General features: G+C 38.1%; 1 protein-coding gene across 1 annotated transcript; it reads right to left on the reverse strand.

Moving 5' to 3' along the window:
* Nucleotides 1–296: 296 nt before the first annotated feature.
* Nucleotides 297–14864, reverse strand: LOC114289082 (RNA-dependent RNA polymerase 6). The gene is made up of 3 exons (XM_028232723.2): nt 14605–14864; nt 2877–5596; nt 297–1536 (listed from the first exon to the last, which is right to left on the reverse strand). The coding sequence occupies exons 2-3, from the start codon at nt 5589–5591 to the stop codon at nt 649–651; spliced, it is 3603 nt and encodes a 1200-aa protein (XP_028088524.2). The 5' UTR covers nt 5592–5596; nt 14605–14864; the 3' UTR covers nt 297–648.
* Between the last annotated feature and the right edge of the window lie 601 nt (nt 14865–15465).

A 15465-nucleotide genomic window follows, 5' to 3' on the forward strand; every position in this document is an offset into this window, starting at 1 on the left:
AACCAACCATCCGCCCGCATCTCATCGCAGCCGGTATTCAACCTATTACGACTTCAGGTTTTCTTGAATTCTATCATCATAAGCTATATCAAATAAAAAAAAAAAAAAAAAAAAGAAATCGATCACCCGAGAGAAAACAATTTTTCTTGCAGTAATAGACCCTGTTTGGTGAGCTGTTTAATAACAAATTTCAACGGTTTTGAGAAACTCATTACGCATAAAATCCAAAATTCACTACATTTAGATCATCAAAAACAGTTGAACTGAGAAAAGAAAAAAAAAAAAGAGAAGAGAGAGACAGGATAATACAGATCCAACTTATATACAAACCAAGAACATTCAACAATGAAGATCATTTCTGTTAACAAACAAAGCACAAAGAGAGACAATGACATTTATCAAAAGCAAGCTTAACAACAGTCATGACACTGTTTTTGTTTTTTTAGGTACATTGAAACTAAAAACCCAAACCAAACACACCACACAAACAAAGAAACTAAAAACCCAAAGAAACCCTTCTCAAAGGTGACACTGACATTAACACTAGCAGTGATCTTGAAATCGGAACGACACAGACTTTCAACAATGGCAGAGCGGCCTTGCAGCCAAGAAACTCGAAAACAACCAACAAGAAGCTGTCAAACAGCTTCAATTACCAATCGCATCTCGATCAGCAAGGTACTTCGCAAGAGAATTAATTGGCTTAGTAGTATCAAGATTACCCATTTCCCGACGCCTAATTTTGATCCGAGCAAGGTAATCAGCAGCAATCCAAGAAAAGCTCAACATCACCATCTTCCCAGAACCATCACTGTCGTGTAACTCAATTGACTTCTTCACCCAACTAGGATGGTAAGCGACTTGGTACCACGCTGAAGCCTTGCGTTCATACATTGTATTCTTAGCATCATTGGAGAGGTGATCGAAATCTGAGCCCATTTTCTCAAAAGCTTGCCTGAACTCTTTACGAAGGGAATTGTAAGCATGCTTGAGCTTCTCTTGCAAATCTCCTCGCTTCCGGCTATGGTACTTTGGCATGGACCATATGTGGCCAGTTACAATCTCCTCTTCCCTAACCACTTTATACTGTCCAAGAAGACCATTCAACTGCCCATCATAAGAGCACTTGTGCTCCCACGCATCAGCAATGAAATCCAGGGATCCTGGAATCTCAAGATCACCATCATAGGGAATGCTTTCAGGAACAAATGTTTGCTCTGGATATGCTTCCACATCTTCATCATAAGCATCTGTGATTTTACGATAGAGTCTGCCCAAAATTTTTTTTGACTTGTACGACCGATACGCTTCTTTGCCCATGAAGTCAGGATACATTTTTGGTTTCAGTTCAGATGGCATGGTCACAATCTTTCCAGTTTTGGGAAAATCAACAGCTGTGGCAGCTTTCTCTGCCAGTGTCAGGCACTTCTCATCCTGTGCTCCGTCTTCACTGCAGTCTGCATGAACCACATGGGCATTGCATATTGCACCCAAATTCTCGTTCACTATGTTTCTAGTAAAGAAATCGATTATGTCCTGTAAATAAATAAAAAAAACATAAATATAGTCAGAGAGTAGTTCTTCACACACCATCCTCACATCTTTTTCCTGAACGACTAACCCTCATATAGCACAATGTGGATGTCTGAATAACTACCGCCACACAGGGGCGGCCCAACTATTAGGGTAGTCGGGCAACTGCTTTAGTTGCCCCCCATATCTGAGAAGATCCCTACATATTTTAGACCCGTAATGAATATACTTTTCTATTTGGTAAAGAACCTTAATTGTGGCCCTTAGTAAGGCCCCAAATTGGCAAAGCCCAAAACTAGATTGTTTCTCTAGGCGGCAAAATTCAAATGCGACCAAACAAAAAGTAAAGCCTTATGTGTCGTGTCAAATGTCCTTGCTACTTTGAATTTTTTTTAAAACATGACATTTTATATGATATTGAGATGGTTTATATCTATTTCAAAATTAAAAGTTTCAAATAACAAATTATAAAAATAGAAGGAAAAGAAAACATACTCTAATTGTCATACTAAATTATGTTTAAAAAAGCTAGATTATTTTCTTACTAAATACATTGCCTACAAAATAAAATTAACAATACCTGTAATAATTTCTTCAACAGAAAGAAGTTTCTCAAAATTAAAATCGGTAAAATCCTAACTAAGATCAATTATATCATGAGAAACGTTAATTGGATTAGCCATATTAAAAGTCCTTAGTTTGAGATTTTGACTAAGGATCCCAAAATGGATGGATCACCCCTACCGCCACATGGCAAGCCATCTCGGTGTCAAATTATCTCCTAAATAAGCCATTGGAGTCATGAGCCTACCTTAAATGGGCACATGTAAAACCAAGTACAGTGACTTGGTTAGCTAATGCGTTTGGCTCCATAGCTTGAGGTCATGGCACCACAAGATGAGTCAAAGCAAAAGGCACACCAAAGTGTTGTCCAGAGCACCACTTGACTGGGCCAAGGCATCTCCGCTTGGCCACCCCTATTTAGTAGTGACCCGGCTCAACGCCCCTTGGTTTAGCCAAGGGGTCCTCCACCAGACCATGGGACCCTTATATCTTGTTTCTCATTCTCTAACAAGTTATCTCCTACATGACTCAAGGCACTTCCATCAAGATCCAGGAACCCCCTCACTTGGTATCACTAGAAGTATGTGGCTTGGATAGTAAAGTAAAGAGATTCAAGGATTACTTGGCTCATCCACGCTTAGGGTACCCCACCCTTAAACCAGTCTTGAGGAAAGAGACGCATTGACCTAGTGATATCTTGAGGGATGTATCATATCTAACACTAGATAATAATAATAGTGAAAAAATATATATATTAAAAAAGAGAAGTAGAAAATTACCTTTTGATTAACTGGCCGAGGCAATTTTTTAACATCTCCTGGTTCATAGTCCATTGGTGGATAGCTACTCTTACTAGGCGGAATGAGGTTTTCATCCCACGTGGCAAAATAGAGATCACCATCAAGGTCACTTCCGGATGCTTCATTTGTATGTGGTCTATCTCCCTTTTGAGGGAAAACAACGCAATCAACAAGATGATGCAACCCAGGGGCATCTACTGCTTCCAAGATTCGTATGTCTCCTGGGTGAAGACATGGGTTCTTTGCTATAACAACAATACCCTTAATTACTTGAACATTTTTCTTTGGCTTGGAAAACCTAGAGCCATGGTTCACAAAACAATTTTCCAGGGAAGGAGTCGATACTTGGATAAAGCATTGACCTTGTTCGAGTACCGCCAGCTCGTCTAGGCATCCCATCAACCACCTTCCTGAATGAACAAATATCCTAGATTTTTCTCTCAGCCCCCAGAGCTGTGCAGCTCTTATACAAGTTAACATGCCTCGGAGATGAGGTTCATTTTGAGGATTGAAACCCGCACTTAACATCATTGCTCCTACATTTCCTTGCTCAGCACATGATGTGGTAAGAACATCAAACGCCACATCTGCATCTTTAAGCATCTTATCTAGTTTAGAAATCATAGACTCCTGCATTGTCCAGAATATTTCATCTGGAACATTCAAAGCAGAAAGTAATGTAATTATCTGCCGGTTCAGGAATCCAGGCTGGAATCTAGTCCAAGAACAGATTTCAAGAATTGCGTGCTTCGACTCAAACTTATTCATACTTTCCCTCAAGGAAAGCCGAATCTTTTCATTCTTTCCAGGCCAACAGGCAATAACCCCTTTGCAACCAGCATATCTAATCTGATAAGCACATGGTGGGTTCACACACAATTGCAATCTCTCTGCCACTTCCATTGCAAGGTCGGGTGTCATCTTACCAATACCATCTGAGAAAACATACCCATTTCTCTTAACATCGCGCAGCTTAAAGTTAACCTCCTTGTGTGGAACTTCAATCGTGGCGTAAGTGGATGAGAAGCACTGTCCCATCCTAGCAGCACACTTTGCAACATTCGTGTCTGTGAACTTGCCCATCCAATCTTTTATATTAAGCACGCTGATATCCTTGTCTTCAGCAAAAAACCAGGCAGACTGACCCCTCAATTGATTAGATGAAAAGGCCAAAAATGAGTACCTTCGACCACATAATTTAAACCCGCCACTTACAATACTCTTTATCCTTTGGAACACTGCAGTTTTCTGGGGGGCAGAATATGAGGTGATGTCTTTCACGATAGAAGCAACATAATTGTGAAGAACGTTGGAATTAAGTGTTTGCATGCCTTCATCCATGAAGGTAACCCTTAAAAACCGATCAGCAACTTCTTTGTAATTCCTGATAACCCTGTTGGAAAGTTCAACTGTTGGTGGAAGACAGTAAGCTTTGGTTGGAGTAATAACCAGCCTTCTGACTTCAACAACATCATCCAATTTTGTAAGGCTCTTAAGAAGCTTAGGGTTTTTCAGCAACCACTCTTGGACAAGTTTCAGCCTCCAGTAGGCATCAAACACAGGCCGCTTGTAAGAACATATGTGCTTCAGTGCAGCTAAATTTACCTCCTCTGTTTGGCTTCTAAGCAAATCAAAAATCTTGTCTGACAACAGGTGCTGATTAATTATGCCTTTGTGCATGACTGCATTCACCAAAAACAATTCTTTAAAAGTTAGTTCTTTCTCGGATTTGATACAAAAGAAAGGATCTGACATGGGTTTTCCAAAATCAGGTTCATCAAGTATCCTAAGCTGTTGTTTGGGGCTCTCATCTGGTACTCTTCGGTCCCTAAAATAGCCCATGGCCTTTCTCAGCTTCACGCCACAACGAGGTGGAATTGAAATTCGATAAGTATTACACCTACCAATGGCCCCACTGGGTGTAAAATCTGTCGTACGAATCCAAGGATCATCATCATCCAACAAATCAAATGGAACCGATTCTTCAATATCATAATCCGCAGTTCTATAATGAACTGAAGGAGATGAAGCCAGTTGCATAACAACAATCAAGGAAGACATGTCGGCATATTGTTTTATCTCATTGATGTCTCTCACCAAGAACTCAACCTTAAAGTTGCATTTCATTACTGAATGTTTGTTCGAGTTTTTTAAAGAGAAAACAGTATCCCTCGTGAAAAGGAATTCGCATGTCTCATTAAATGGGTCCACAACAAAATCAACCCCAGTAAGAGGTCCTCTCCAACCAACAAAGAATTCATCTCGGCTAACCAAGATGCCGATCTCAAGACGCACATCAGATAACTTATGAGGAACTGTATTCCTCCTCCTCTGGTTCATGCTATGTGGATTATCAGGCCCCAAACTAACCTTCAAATGATTCTTCATCAGTACAAGCTCACCACGCCCTGCCGCATCAAGTGCTAACTTTGCTGAATCAGGAGAAATAAAATGCAAAAATGCATGGGGTTCCACCTGATGATTATCATCCTTTCTTTGGATATCAGCAGTGTCGATTAAAAAATTTGGGTATGATTCGGGAGGGGTTGATGAAGTCTTCAGTCTACACCTCCAAACACCTCCAGTCTGATCTTCAAAGTAATCAAAGAGCATTTTTGCAGTGACATAATTACCAAAGCCACCAACACTAATTTGAGTTACCACCATTTCATTCTCACTTCCCTCTGAACCCATTCCGCCTGTTCACAAAATATTTAGTCAAATATCCAAAACTACAGATTATAATTCACTTTTTTCCTGTAATGTCCAATTCAACCTAATGCAAACCAAACATCTATAAGAGAAATATAAATAAGCTGAATCAACACCAACATTATAATTCAAACCTTAAAAGTTAATCCATTCTTATGACTGTTATACCTACCACATTTGACTTTTGCAAAAATATAGGAAACAAGGTTTTTCCATTATTTGACCAGGGAAACCTGCAATCATTGCAGATAATGGCATTCAGTTCAACGAGAAGTTGGTCAAGAACTTCTATGTTGGATTGGGTATCAAGAACTACTTCTTGCATCCTCCTTTCCCTGAGAAAGGAACAGACCGAGGCCTCAAAGAAGACAATTCTAGATGGGATCAAAAAGAGACTAGAGGATGCTAGGGAAAGGGGGCTGATGAGTAGCCAATTGTTCTATTAGCCTATCAGACGACACGGAGGAGATCAAAAAGTGAAACACCCTTTGCAATGGCATATGAAACCGAGGCAGTGATTCCATTGGAGGTTGGACTTCCAGGAATTAAGACTCGGCAAAGCTTGACCCAAGCTTACAATAAAAGAGTGTAATCTCAGGAACTCGAGATTAGAGATTTGGTTCTCATGAAGGTCGTAAGAAGTAAGAAAACCCCAACAGATGGGAAGCTGAGCCCAAACTGAGAAGGACCATATGGTAACCTTGGTGGCCAGGGTTGGAGCATACAGACTTTAAGATTTAGAGGCAGAGCAGTGCCCAGGCCATAGAATGCAAGCAACTTGATAATTTTTTATCATTAGAGATTGTAATCTGGCATTTTTAATTATAAAGTTCAGTATTTGGTTTTGAAAATATTTTTTCGAAGTGTTGGCACATTACAAACCAAACAGTCAAACAATGTATTTCCAAAATGTTCATATTATCTCATCTTACATGGCCTTTCAGCACCATCCCTCTCAAGAACAGACAGGTTAATTTTTCTCATCATCACATACAACATTAGCATAGTTGAAGAACCCAAAAACCCCAACCTGCTTTTCAATTAGGATTGTTGTTAGGAGTATTTGGCAACTTTAACAGATAGTAACCTTGGATATGGATAGACCTAGATTCTCTTATCATTTCTGTTCGCATAATGGTCTCAAGGATTTTAAGATGGAGTTTTTTCAGTTATTGAATATTTGAAATATGAAGTATGAACAAAGAGTGCTTCTATACAGTTTGGTATTGTGGGGTTGGCAACATATTATTTTCCTAGAACAATTAATCATGATCCTCCATTCCAGCATTCCAGGTGATCCCATCCATGCAGGAGTCTGGAAGGGGTAAACTAAATACAGACCTAACTTTTGGTATAAAACTTAAGGTGGCTACCCTTAGCCTCAGACCAGGTTTCTCACACTTGACAACCCAAACTTAGACTATTCCGCAAAGCAGTGACCGACAACAGTTCACATAACAAGAGTAAATTTGTGGTCCCTTATTTCAAATGTTGATTGCTTGAATCATAAGTTCCAAAACTTGCTTTCTAGCTTTCATTAATTTAACATGGTTGAAGTGAACATGCTCACAGAAATGCACACACTGCCAATCCAGTCGCAGATTCCGATTAATTTGAATTTTAATTATATTACACTTCTCAACCAAGTTTGGCTGAAATTACAAATAATTTAACCAAATTTCACCTAGTTAACACAAAATTTTAAATGGCAGTTTTCACCCAAACAATAGATTCTTATGAATTTGGGCAGATCTCTAGTTAAAGGCACAACTTTTTCAGTTTATATTATATTCTATTCGGTTTCGAGCATCCAATTGGAAGTTAAATTTAGCAGGACAACATGATAGAAACTTAAAAATTAAAACAATAAAAGCAAAGAAATAGACAGTCCGTGGAAAATAGAAACTGTTCAACATAAGATAAGAAAACATCTGATATTTTAAATAGGACTAATCCTAAATAAAACAAGAAATCATAAACAGCACAACCAGTCAACTACGTAATCAGGCCTAATGACTGAAGTTGTAAGGATGAAAAAGGCCTAGTTAAAGGAAATATCCCATAGCTAGGTGCACAATCTAGGATCACCGAGAAGGTGAGGCACGCTTTGGCCAGCAACGTTGTGTTAGAAAGTTCTTTTGGGAAGGAGCAAGACAAAAAGCCTGGACTGAGGTCGCGGAGACCTTGAGTTTGGTGCACCCAAGGTATCTAGGATAGCCTTAATCTGTTGAGTACTTGGACGACCTGAGATGGTTAAAGAAGGGACTAGGTTCTTGTACCGAAGTAAAATCCCATGTTAGGAGGCATTTACTGTACAACGAAAGGACTAGTTCTCTGAACCAAGATAATACTTGCATTAGGGGTGTTAAAACCTATCACCTACTTCACCCACTTAAACCTACTCCACTAAACCTAACCCACTACACCACTACCACCTCACCTACTCCACTAAACCTAACCCACTACACCACTACCACCTCCACTTCACCTACTCCTTACCTACTACACACTCACCCTCTTCTATATATAGGAATCATGAATCATTGTAATAGAAATCAATAAACATCAATCAATAATACATAAATTTTTACATGGTATCAGAGCAAGGTTAAGACCTTAGTATTTCTCGCTTCACCGGCGGGCGGCAACCTCGCCTTGGCCGCCCGCCGGACCTCAACCTATTCCGCTTATTTTCTACACATACCTTGACTTCTTCAACATTTTCTTACACCCCTCCTCCGCTATGTCGGCGGCGGCACCCGCATCATCGTCTAGCCTCTATCGCCGTTCACCTCGCCTCTCACATATCCGTGGTTGTACTCTTACTCGTTGTCGTCGTTGGCGTTTCTGGCGCTGCTTTTCTGCTCGTCACTGCTGTTTTTTTTTCCCGATTTGCTCTCTCTCTCTTAGCCATGGATTTGGGTGTGGGGTGTAGAGCTGTGGCTCTGTTGTTGGTAGCCATGTTTGCTGGCTTGAAGGTTTCAATGGCAGCAGTGTACAAGGTTGGGGACTCCGCTGGTTGAACCATCATTGGGAATATTGATTACAAGGCCTGGGCTGCTTCCAAGACGTTTCATGTTGGAGATGTCATCATTTTCGAATACAATTTTCAATGTCACGTGTTGCAAGTGCCCCACAAAGAATACCAAGCCTGCAGAAGTGTAAGACAGTAACATACATCTTCACATACAGTTTGGGTAATGTGTAACTATCAAAAGCACAAGCTTCTTGGACATCCCTCTCTCTCTCTCTCCATGGACCCAACATCATCATCATGCACCCACTCTATCTCCCTCTCTCTCATCTTTTCCCATTTTCAAACCCACTTTAATCATATCTCTCCTTTCTCTTAATTTATTTCATCCACGTTCTTTCACCCTTTTCTTTTATTTTAATATATATATATATATATATTTTATTATAATATATTTTCCCTATCCCTTGTTAGTAAGCATCACCCGTTTTCCATTCTCTTATTATTATTTATTTTATATTCCACCAAAAAAAAAAAAAAAAAAAATCACACTGTTGTTTTTCTTATCACCCATCCACAAATATTTTTCTCTATTTTCTTTATCCATTATTTTCTTTTATTTTATTTTTCTTATTAAACAAAACAACACCACAAAATAACACCAACAACATTCCACAACCTTGTCATTTTATTCATATCAGGGGATCAACCCCGATCACACTTTTACATCAAAAAAAAAAAAAAAAAAAAAACACACAAACAAAAACAAAACTACCACACCCACAGTGAGATTTTTCTTCTCTACTCAGCCGCCGGTCTTTTCTTCTTGCCTCCGTCCTGGGTGGTCCTTGCCGGTGTTGCCTCCGTGCTTCCTAGACCACCAAGCAAGTTGCCTCCTCCCTGCTCCTCCACTACAGCATACGGTGGACCTCCAAATCGGAACATCACGGTCACCTTCCGCTTCAGCTCCTTATTTTCCGCCTTTAGCACACTTAACTCTGCTCGCGCATCCTTATACATGCGTTGGAGTAGAGCCAGTTGGGCGTTTAACTGCTGCACCTCATTTGTCCTACTCTGCAGCCGGTTCGACAAATTTGTAACCGCAGTCATGGTTTCCACACATGACTTCAATGTATACTGATTGGCCTCCACATCCGACTGCACTGCCATTCTTTGCTCCACCGACCGCATCGGAAAGTTCAACGGAGCAAAACCAGAGGTGTTTGGTTGAGGTTCACGGGCCTCCGCACCAGTTATCTCTCTTGTTGACTCGTTGAGGTCGGGAAAGAGAGTGAGTAGACCACGGGATGAAGAGGCCATATTCTGGGTAGCTGAACGGGAAGAAGAGGCCATGTTTTTTGGGTTGCTGAGTGTTTCAGCGAAATAGCAATTTCAGACTGATAATGTTCGGAAGGGGAGTGTTTCAAGATTTGCAGCTCTTAGAGGCAATCTCTCAGAAAAACGAATATCTCTCTCAGAAAATGAAGAGTTTTTCAGAAGTTTTTTCCCAGGTTTTTTTGTCTTCGCTTCTGCCTCAAGCACAGCCTCCGCATTGGTTTATATCGACACTGACGACGCGGCCGACACGCCACTCTGTCGCTCACGTGCCTCGCCGCATCTCCGGCTCACCTTTTGATGGCTCGACGCTTTCTGTCGGGCACGACTTTTGATGAAGTAGGCGCGCCTTTTGAGGGCGCAACTTTTGATGGCACGCCTTTTGAAAGATTGGGCACACCTTTTGAGGGTGCGACTTTTTAGGGGTCCGACAAGACTCTGTAAACTGTCCCGACATTGATTCCGGTTAGTTTCTACAAGGGTCCAGCAAGACTCCGTAAACTGTCACCACAACTGTCACAACATTGTCTGCTACAACGGTCCGACATGACCCCATAAACTGTCTTCTACATCGGTCTGACACCGCCATCCAGTGTCCTCTACACCGTTATGACACCACCATACAGTGTCCTCTACATGGTTATGACACCCCCATACAGTGTCCTCTACAACGTTATGACACCACCATCCAGTGTCTTCACCAATGGTCTGACACGACCATACAGTGTCACCGATCCTCTTTTATTTTTATGTATTTTCTTGTTTTGTAACTCTCTCCAAACTCAAGTTGGTTAGTTCCTATCCCCCTTGAGTTTGCGGGGGGCTGTTAAAACCTATCACCAACTTCACCCACTTAAACCTACTCCACTAAACCTAACCCACTACACCACTACCACCTCACCTACTCCACTAAACCTAACCCACTACACCACTACCACCTCCACTTCACCTACTCCTTACCTACTACACACTCACCCTCTTCTATATATAGGAATCATGAATCATTGTAATAGAAATCAATAAACATCAATCAATAATACATAAATTTTTACAAGGGGGCATTGACCAAGATAATGCTCACATTAGAGGGGACATTGAAAGGCAAGAAGTAGTGACAAGCAAGGTTGTTAAAATCGGGATCCTACGTAGGATCGGTGAGAAGGTCTGGTGGATCAAATCGTAGGATCGGATCGAGGATCGTAAGATCCTACTTTCTATTAAAAAAAAGATAAAAATTAAAATTAAAATGATACATATTAAAAATAAGGTGAAAAATTATAAAATCTACAATCCTACTTGCGATCCTACCTACGATCCTATACGATCCCATACGATCCTATGCGATCCTACACGATCCTACTTGCGATCCTGTTATAATATCGATCCTACAACGATCTGGATCGTTTTGGCAAAGTAGGATCGTACGATCCGGATCGCATGATCCGGATCGTGATTTTAACAACCACGGTGACAAGGTCCCACGACGGTGATAATGATCGCATTACTAAGTGGCAGTAAGAACTTAACAAAAATTCAACCATTTTCAAGCATGGGAGATATAAAGACAAGTGTTGGCAAACAAAGGAGTTCCATTGCTTGAAAAAGTCAAGTACATTGATAGGCTACTCGGCCTTACATAATTCTCCAAAGTCATTGAGCACCAGGAAAAGAAAAAAGAAAACAAAAGAACCTAAGCCCAAGGGGTGGCTTCAAGATCTGTAGTTACTGTCGTTCTCGGCATCGGCTCTCACATTGGGAATGGTGAGGTCAATTATTCCCTCTTTCAATGTGAGATTAAGCAACAGGGACATTTGGTTCAAACTTTCTGACCCGGATTAAGTAATTACCTCGGAGTCTTTTATCTTGCATATGCAGGATTATTTTGTTCCACAGGAAGGGAGGAGACCTAAGAGGCACAGACACTTCCAAGAAGGTAACGTCATGTTCGCCACCAACACGACATTCACCAAACACTTCCCAACACTTAGACACACATGAAACACATTACAAGTCTAAATTAAATAACTTAAAATCAAATGATAAAAAAAAAAAATAATGTAAATTTATACATATTCTCCTCCTTTCGACTTTAAAAATTATATTTGACTTAAATATTCATGCATATGACATATTATAGTAAAGACATAAAACCATATATTTTGCACGTTTCCCCCACGTGTGGTACCCTATATATTTTGAAAATTTATGTGTCGGCGTGTTTGCATTGGGTTCATGTTTGTGCCTCTTAGGATGAGACAATTGATCTCAACATAAAACTTTTGTTGCAAAATTTCAAAAATCTCTTCATGATAGGTCATCCCAAAATTGTAATCCTGGGATAATTTATTCCGCCTAATCCTGTCCGAGAATCAAACGTAGCCCACAAGATAGGGAAATACAAATGACCAAGGGGATTAGTTAGGTGCTATTAGAAGACCAAACATAATGTTTAGCAAGAAATATTAGGACATAAATAATTAATAATATAAAAAACCAACTAATGCAATAATATGTTCTTAATAGTTAATTAGCATAACACTAGAAACAAAGATAAAGAAATAACAGGCCCAAAAAAAGTTATGGAAGTAAGCAATGACAACAATAATAACTTTTTGAGTAAATCAATCAAACATTATAAATTGGCAATCAAAAGAAAGAAGGTAAAAGAAAAAACTATGCATTATGCATAGTAATCCTTCCTGCTATATCCATTTCATGCAAATTTTCCAAATTAGAATCCCAAATACTACAAATAATCCGTTTACTTAAAAAAATGTCCACACAAGATCAATGTGGTACAGGGAACAAAAAGATCGCTTTAGGAAAACAATAAAGGATAGATTAAGAACTCATGGCAGTGGGAACTTCGAAACGCATATATAATTTTTAGTAGATAATGGATATATTTCCTAGCAATGAAGTAGAGGTAGCAAACTCAACCTAAAAATGCACCTAATTATACCCATTTAAATCCATCCAAATTTATAATTGGTTTCAAATGAGTTGCATCTTGCAAACCCAATTAAAATTATACTTAAATGGGTTGGGCATGGGTAAAGTGTTGTCAATATCTTACGATTCACGATACATATTTTACGATTCAATACTTTTTAGAGGTAAATCGATACTATCATCGATACGAATCTTAAATTAAATGTATCTCATGATACATATACGATACGTGATACATGGCGGGATACATATATTACATGAATCCTTAAAATTCTTTAGCAATTTTGAAAAAAATAATGGAACTTATTTGACATAAATTAATATTTTCAGAAATTTTTGTTAAATTATTAAAAAGGAATATTCTTTTTATGAGAAAAGTATATTTATTTTATATTTTGTGTAACGTTTTGAAAAATTACTACTTGTATGTTATTAAGTATCTAGTTTTATTGATTTATGCGTACTTACATGATTAAAGTTTAAAAATTTCTACCATGGACAAGACAAGCTATTTAGAAACTTGAAAGTTGTAAATAAAATATAACAACAATTTGAGAGCGAACACAATGTATAAAATATATTACGCAATTAATGATATTTGAACGTAAATTTCATTTGAGAATTTAATAATGTACTAAAATGCTATATTTTTTATTACATATGATTTAACTTCGCTATGCAATTTATATGCATCAATTATTGATGCATGCATATCTTTAATTTAAGGAACCTTACTTCTGCAATTTTAAGAATTGTACATTGTTTAATATTTTATTCTCACAAAATATTTGGTTTTTCTATAACTATAATTATTTTTCTACCTATTTTAAAAAGTGTTGATAAAATGTGCAATTCAAAAAAAAAATATAATGCACAATTCATAACTAGATTTGACAACTCATGCCACCGCCACTCCACCATTACCATCATAGCTGCCGCCGCAAAAACCAACACCATCAGCTATTAAAAAACAATCTACTAAAATAAATAGGTTGATCAGGTTCATTTGTTCAACTCATATCCAATTCAACAAACCCGCTTAAAACTGTGCATTAAATGAGTGGGTTTGGGTATTGTTTTACTTGCCCAAAATCCACCCATTTGCCACCTCTAGAATGAAGCAATTGCAGAATCTTGTTTCAAAAAGTGTACAATTTGGGTGAGCTGAATCCAACTACCAAATCAAAAGAACATACCCAAGAGTAAATAACAGACACAAACACACGGACTTTCTAAAAACAAACAAGTTCAACACTTACCTGAATGGTTCATCAACTGAGATCTATCAATTGTGAAGGCAAACACAACTCAAATTAATAGATTAGAAAAGGGGAAAAAAGGAAAAGGCAAGGATAACTCAATTTTTATGTGAATGGTTCATCAATTGAGATCACTTACAAGCATAAACACGAATTTGAATTTTCACACATCAGTTGATGATGAAAAGTAGCAAAGAAAAGAAAAGAAAATACACTAAAATTTAAAATCTATGGAATTCAATCAATTTTGGACCCAAAAACAAAAAATCAAACCTTCACAAATCTGAGCGTGAAACAAGTACTGGGCTTGGTTGATTCACTCAAAAATAAGCGAAGACAACAGATTGATCAAAGAACGTAACGATTCAACTATTTACATAGAAAACCATCAGATAAATTCATATATATACAACAGATATATAAAAGTTTGATGTAAAGTGATATGAAAAGATCAAATTTGAGAAGCACAACTAACCTGCCAAGTGGATCAAATTTGAGATGGAAATGATTTTAGAGTGTGGAAGAGGTTGATAGCCAGTGTGAGAGAGTGAAGCAAGGAAGGAGAACGGAGACTTGCTTTGATTTATATAGGCTCCTGTGTTTGATTTAAGGTTTGGGTATTGGGTTGGATTGGTAATTCTTGAGTTTCGTTTATTACGCCATGTTTGGTTGTGTGAACAAAAATATTCGGTATAGGTGGATCCATATTAGAGTTCATGTTAGAGCTTTCTCTTTAGAAATCTCTATCATTGTCATTGTATAAAAATTAGGGCTGAGCAAAAATTCGTAAAGTCCGTAATTTAATCCGATCCAGTTTAATTCGGCAAGTTTGCATTGATTTTTTAAATTTATAGTTCGGTGCCGAATTTAAAAATTAAAAATTAAAAATTCGTAATCTATGGATCCGTTCCAGATTAAACCTCACGATTCCGAATTGGAACCGATCCAAACCGTATACAAATAGCCTATATTTATATTATACACTATCCCGCATAATATCTTCTCTTATTTTATATAAAACTTAAATTCAAACCTAAAACCATATAATATCTTCTTTTATTGCTTTTGTTTATTGATTTTTAGTTTTAATTTGTAATGGTCTAAATACTTATGGTGGAATTAATTTTCTTACGGTTGTTTAAATTCTAGAACAATATGTCGTTATTATGAAAAGACATATTGCTATTGTGAAATTAATATGATATTATGTTTATATTTTTATAAAATTAAAATGTTCTATATATATTATTTTATTTTTTTTTGTTATTTAATTATGTGAATTCATGGTCCTAAACCGATCTAATTCGTGCTTAAATGGATTGGTTTGGATTTGTTC

This window comes from Camellia sinensis, chromosome 11 (assembly GCF_055761805.1).
Source record: "Camellia sinensis isolate YWXY chromosome 11, ASM5576180v1, whole genome shotgun sequence".
Classification (NCBI taxonomy): Eukaryota; Viridiplantae; Streptophyta; class Magnoliopsida; order Ericales; family Theaceae; genus Camellia; species Camellia sinensis.

What these genes read in the sequence shown, in the direction of transcription:
- LOC114289082 (XM_028232723.2), bottom strand. Translation starts at nt 5,591, where the DNA reads ATGGGTTCAGAGGGAAGTGAGAATGAAATGGTGGTAACTCAAATTAGT. An exon ending in CTCGGCCAGTTAATCAAAAG is followed by an intron (nt 1,537 to 2,876) that starts GTAATTTTCTAC and finishes ATTTATTTACAG; the next exon opens with GACATAATCGATTTCTTTAC.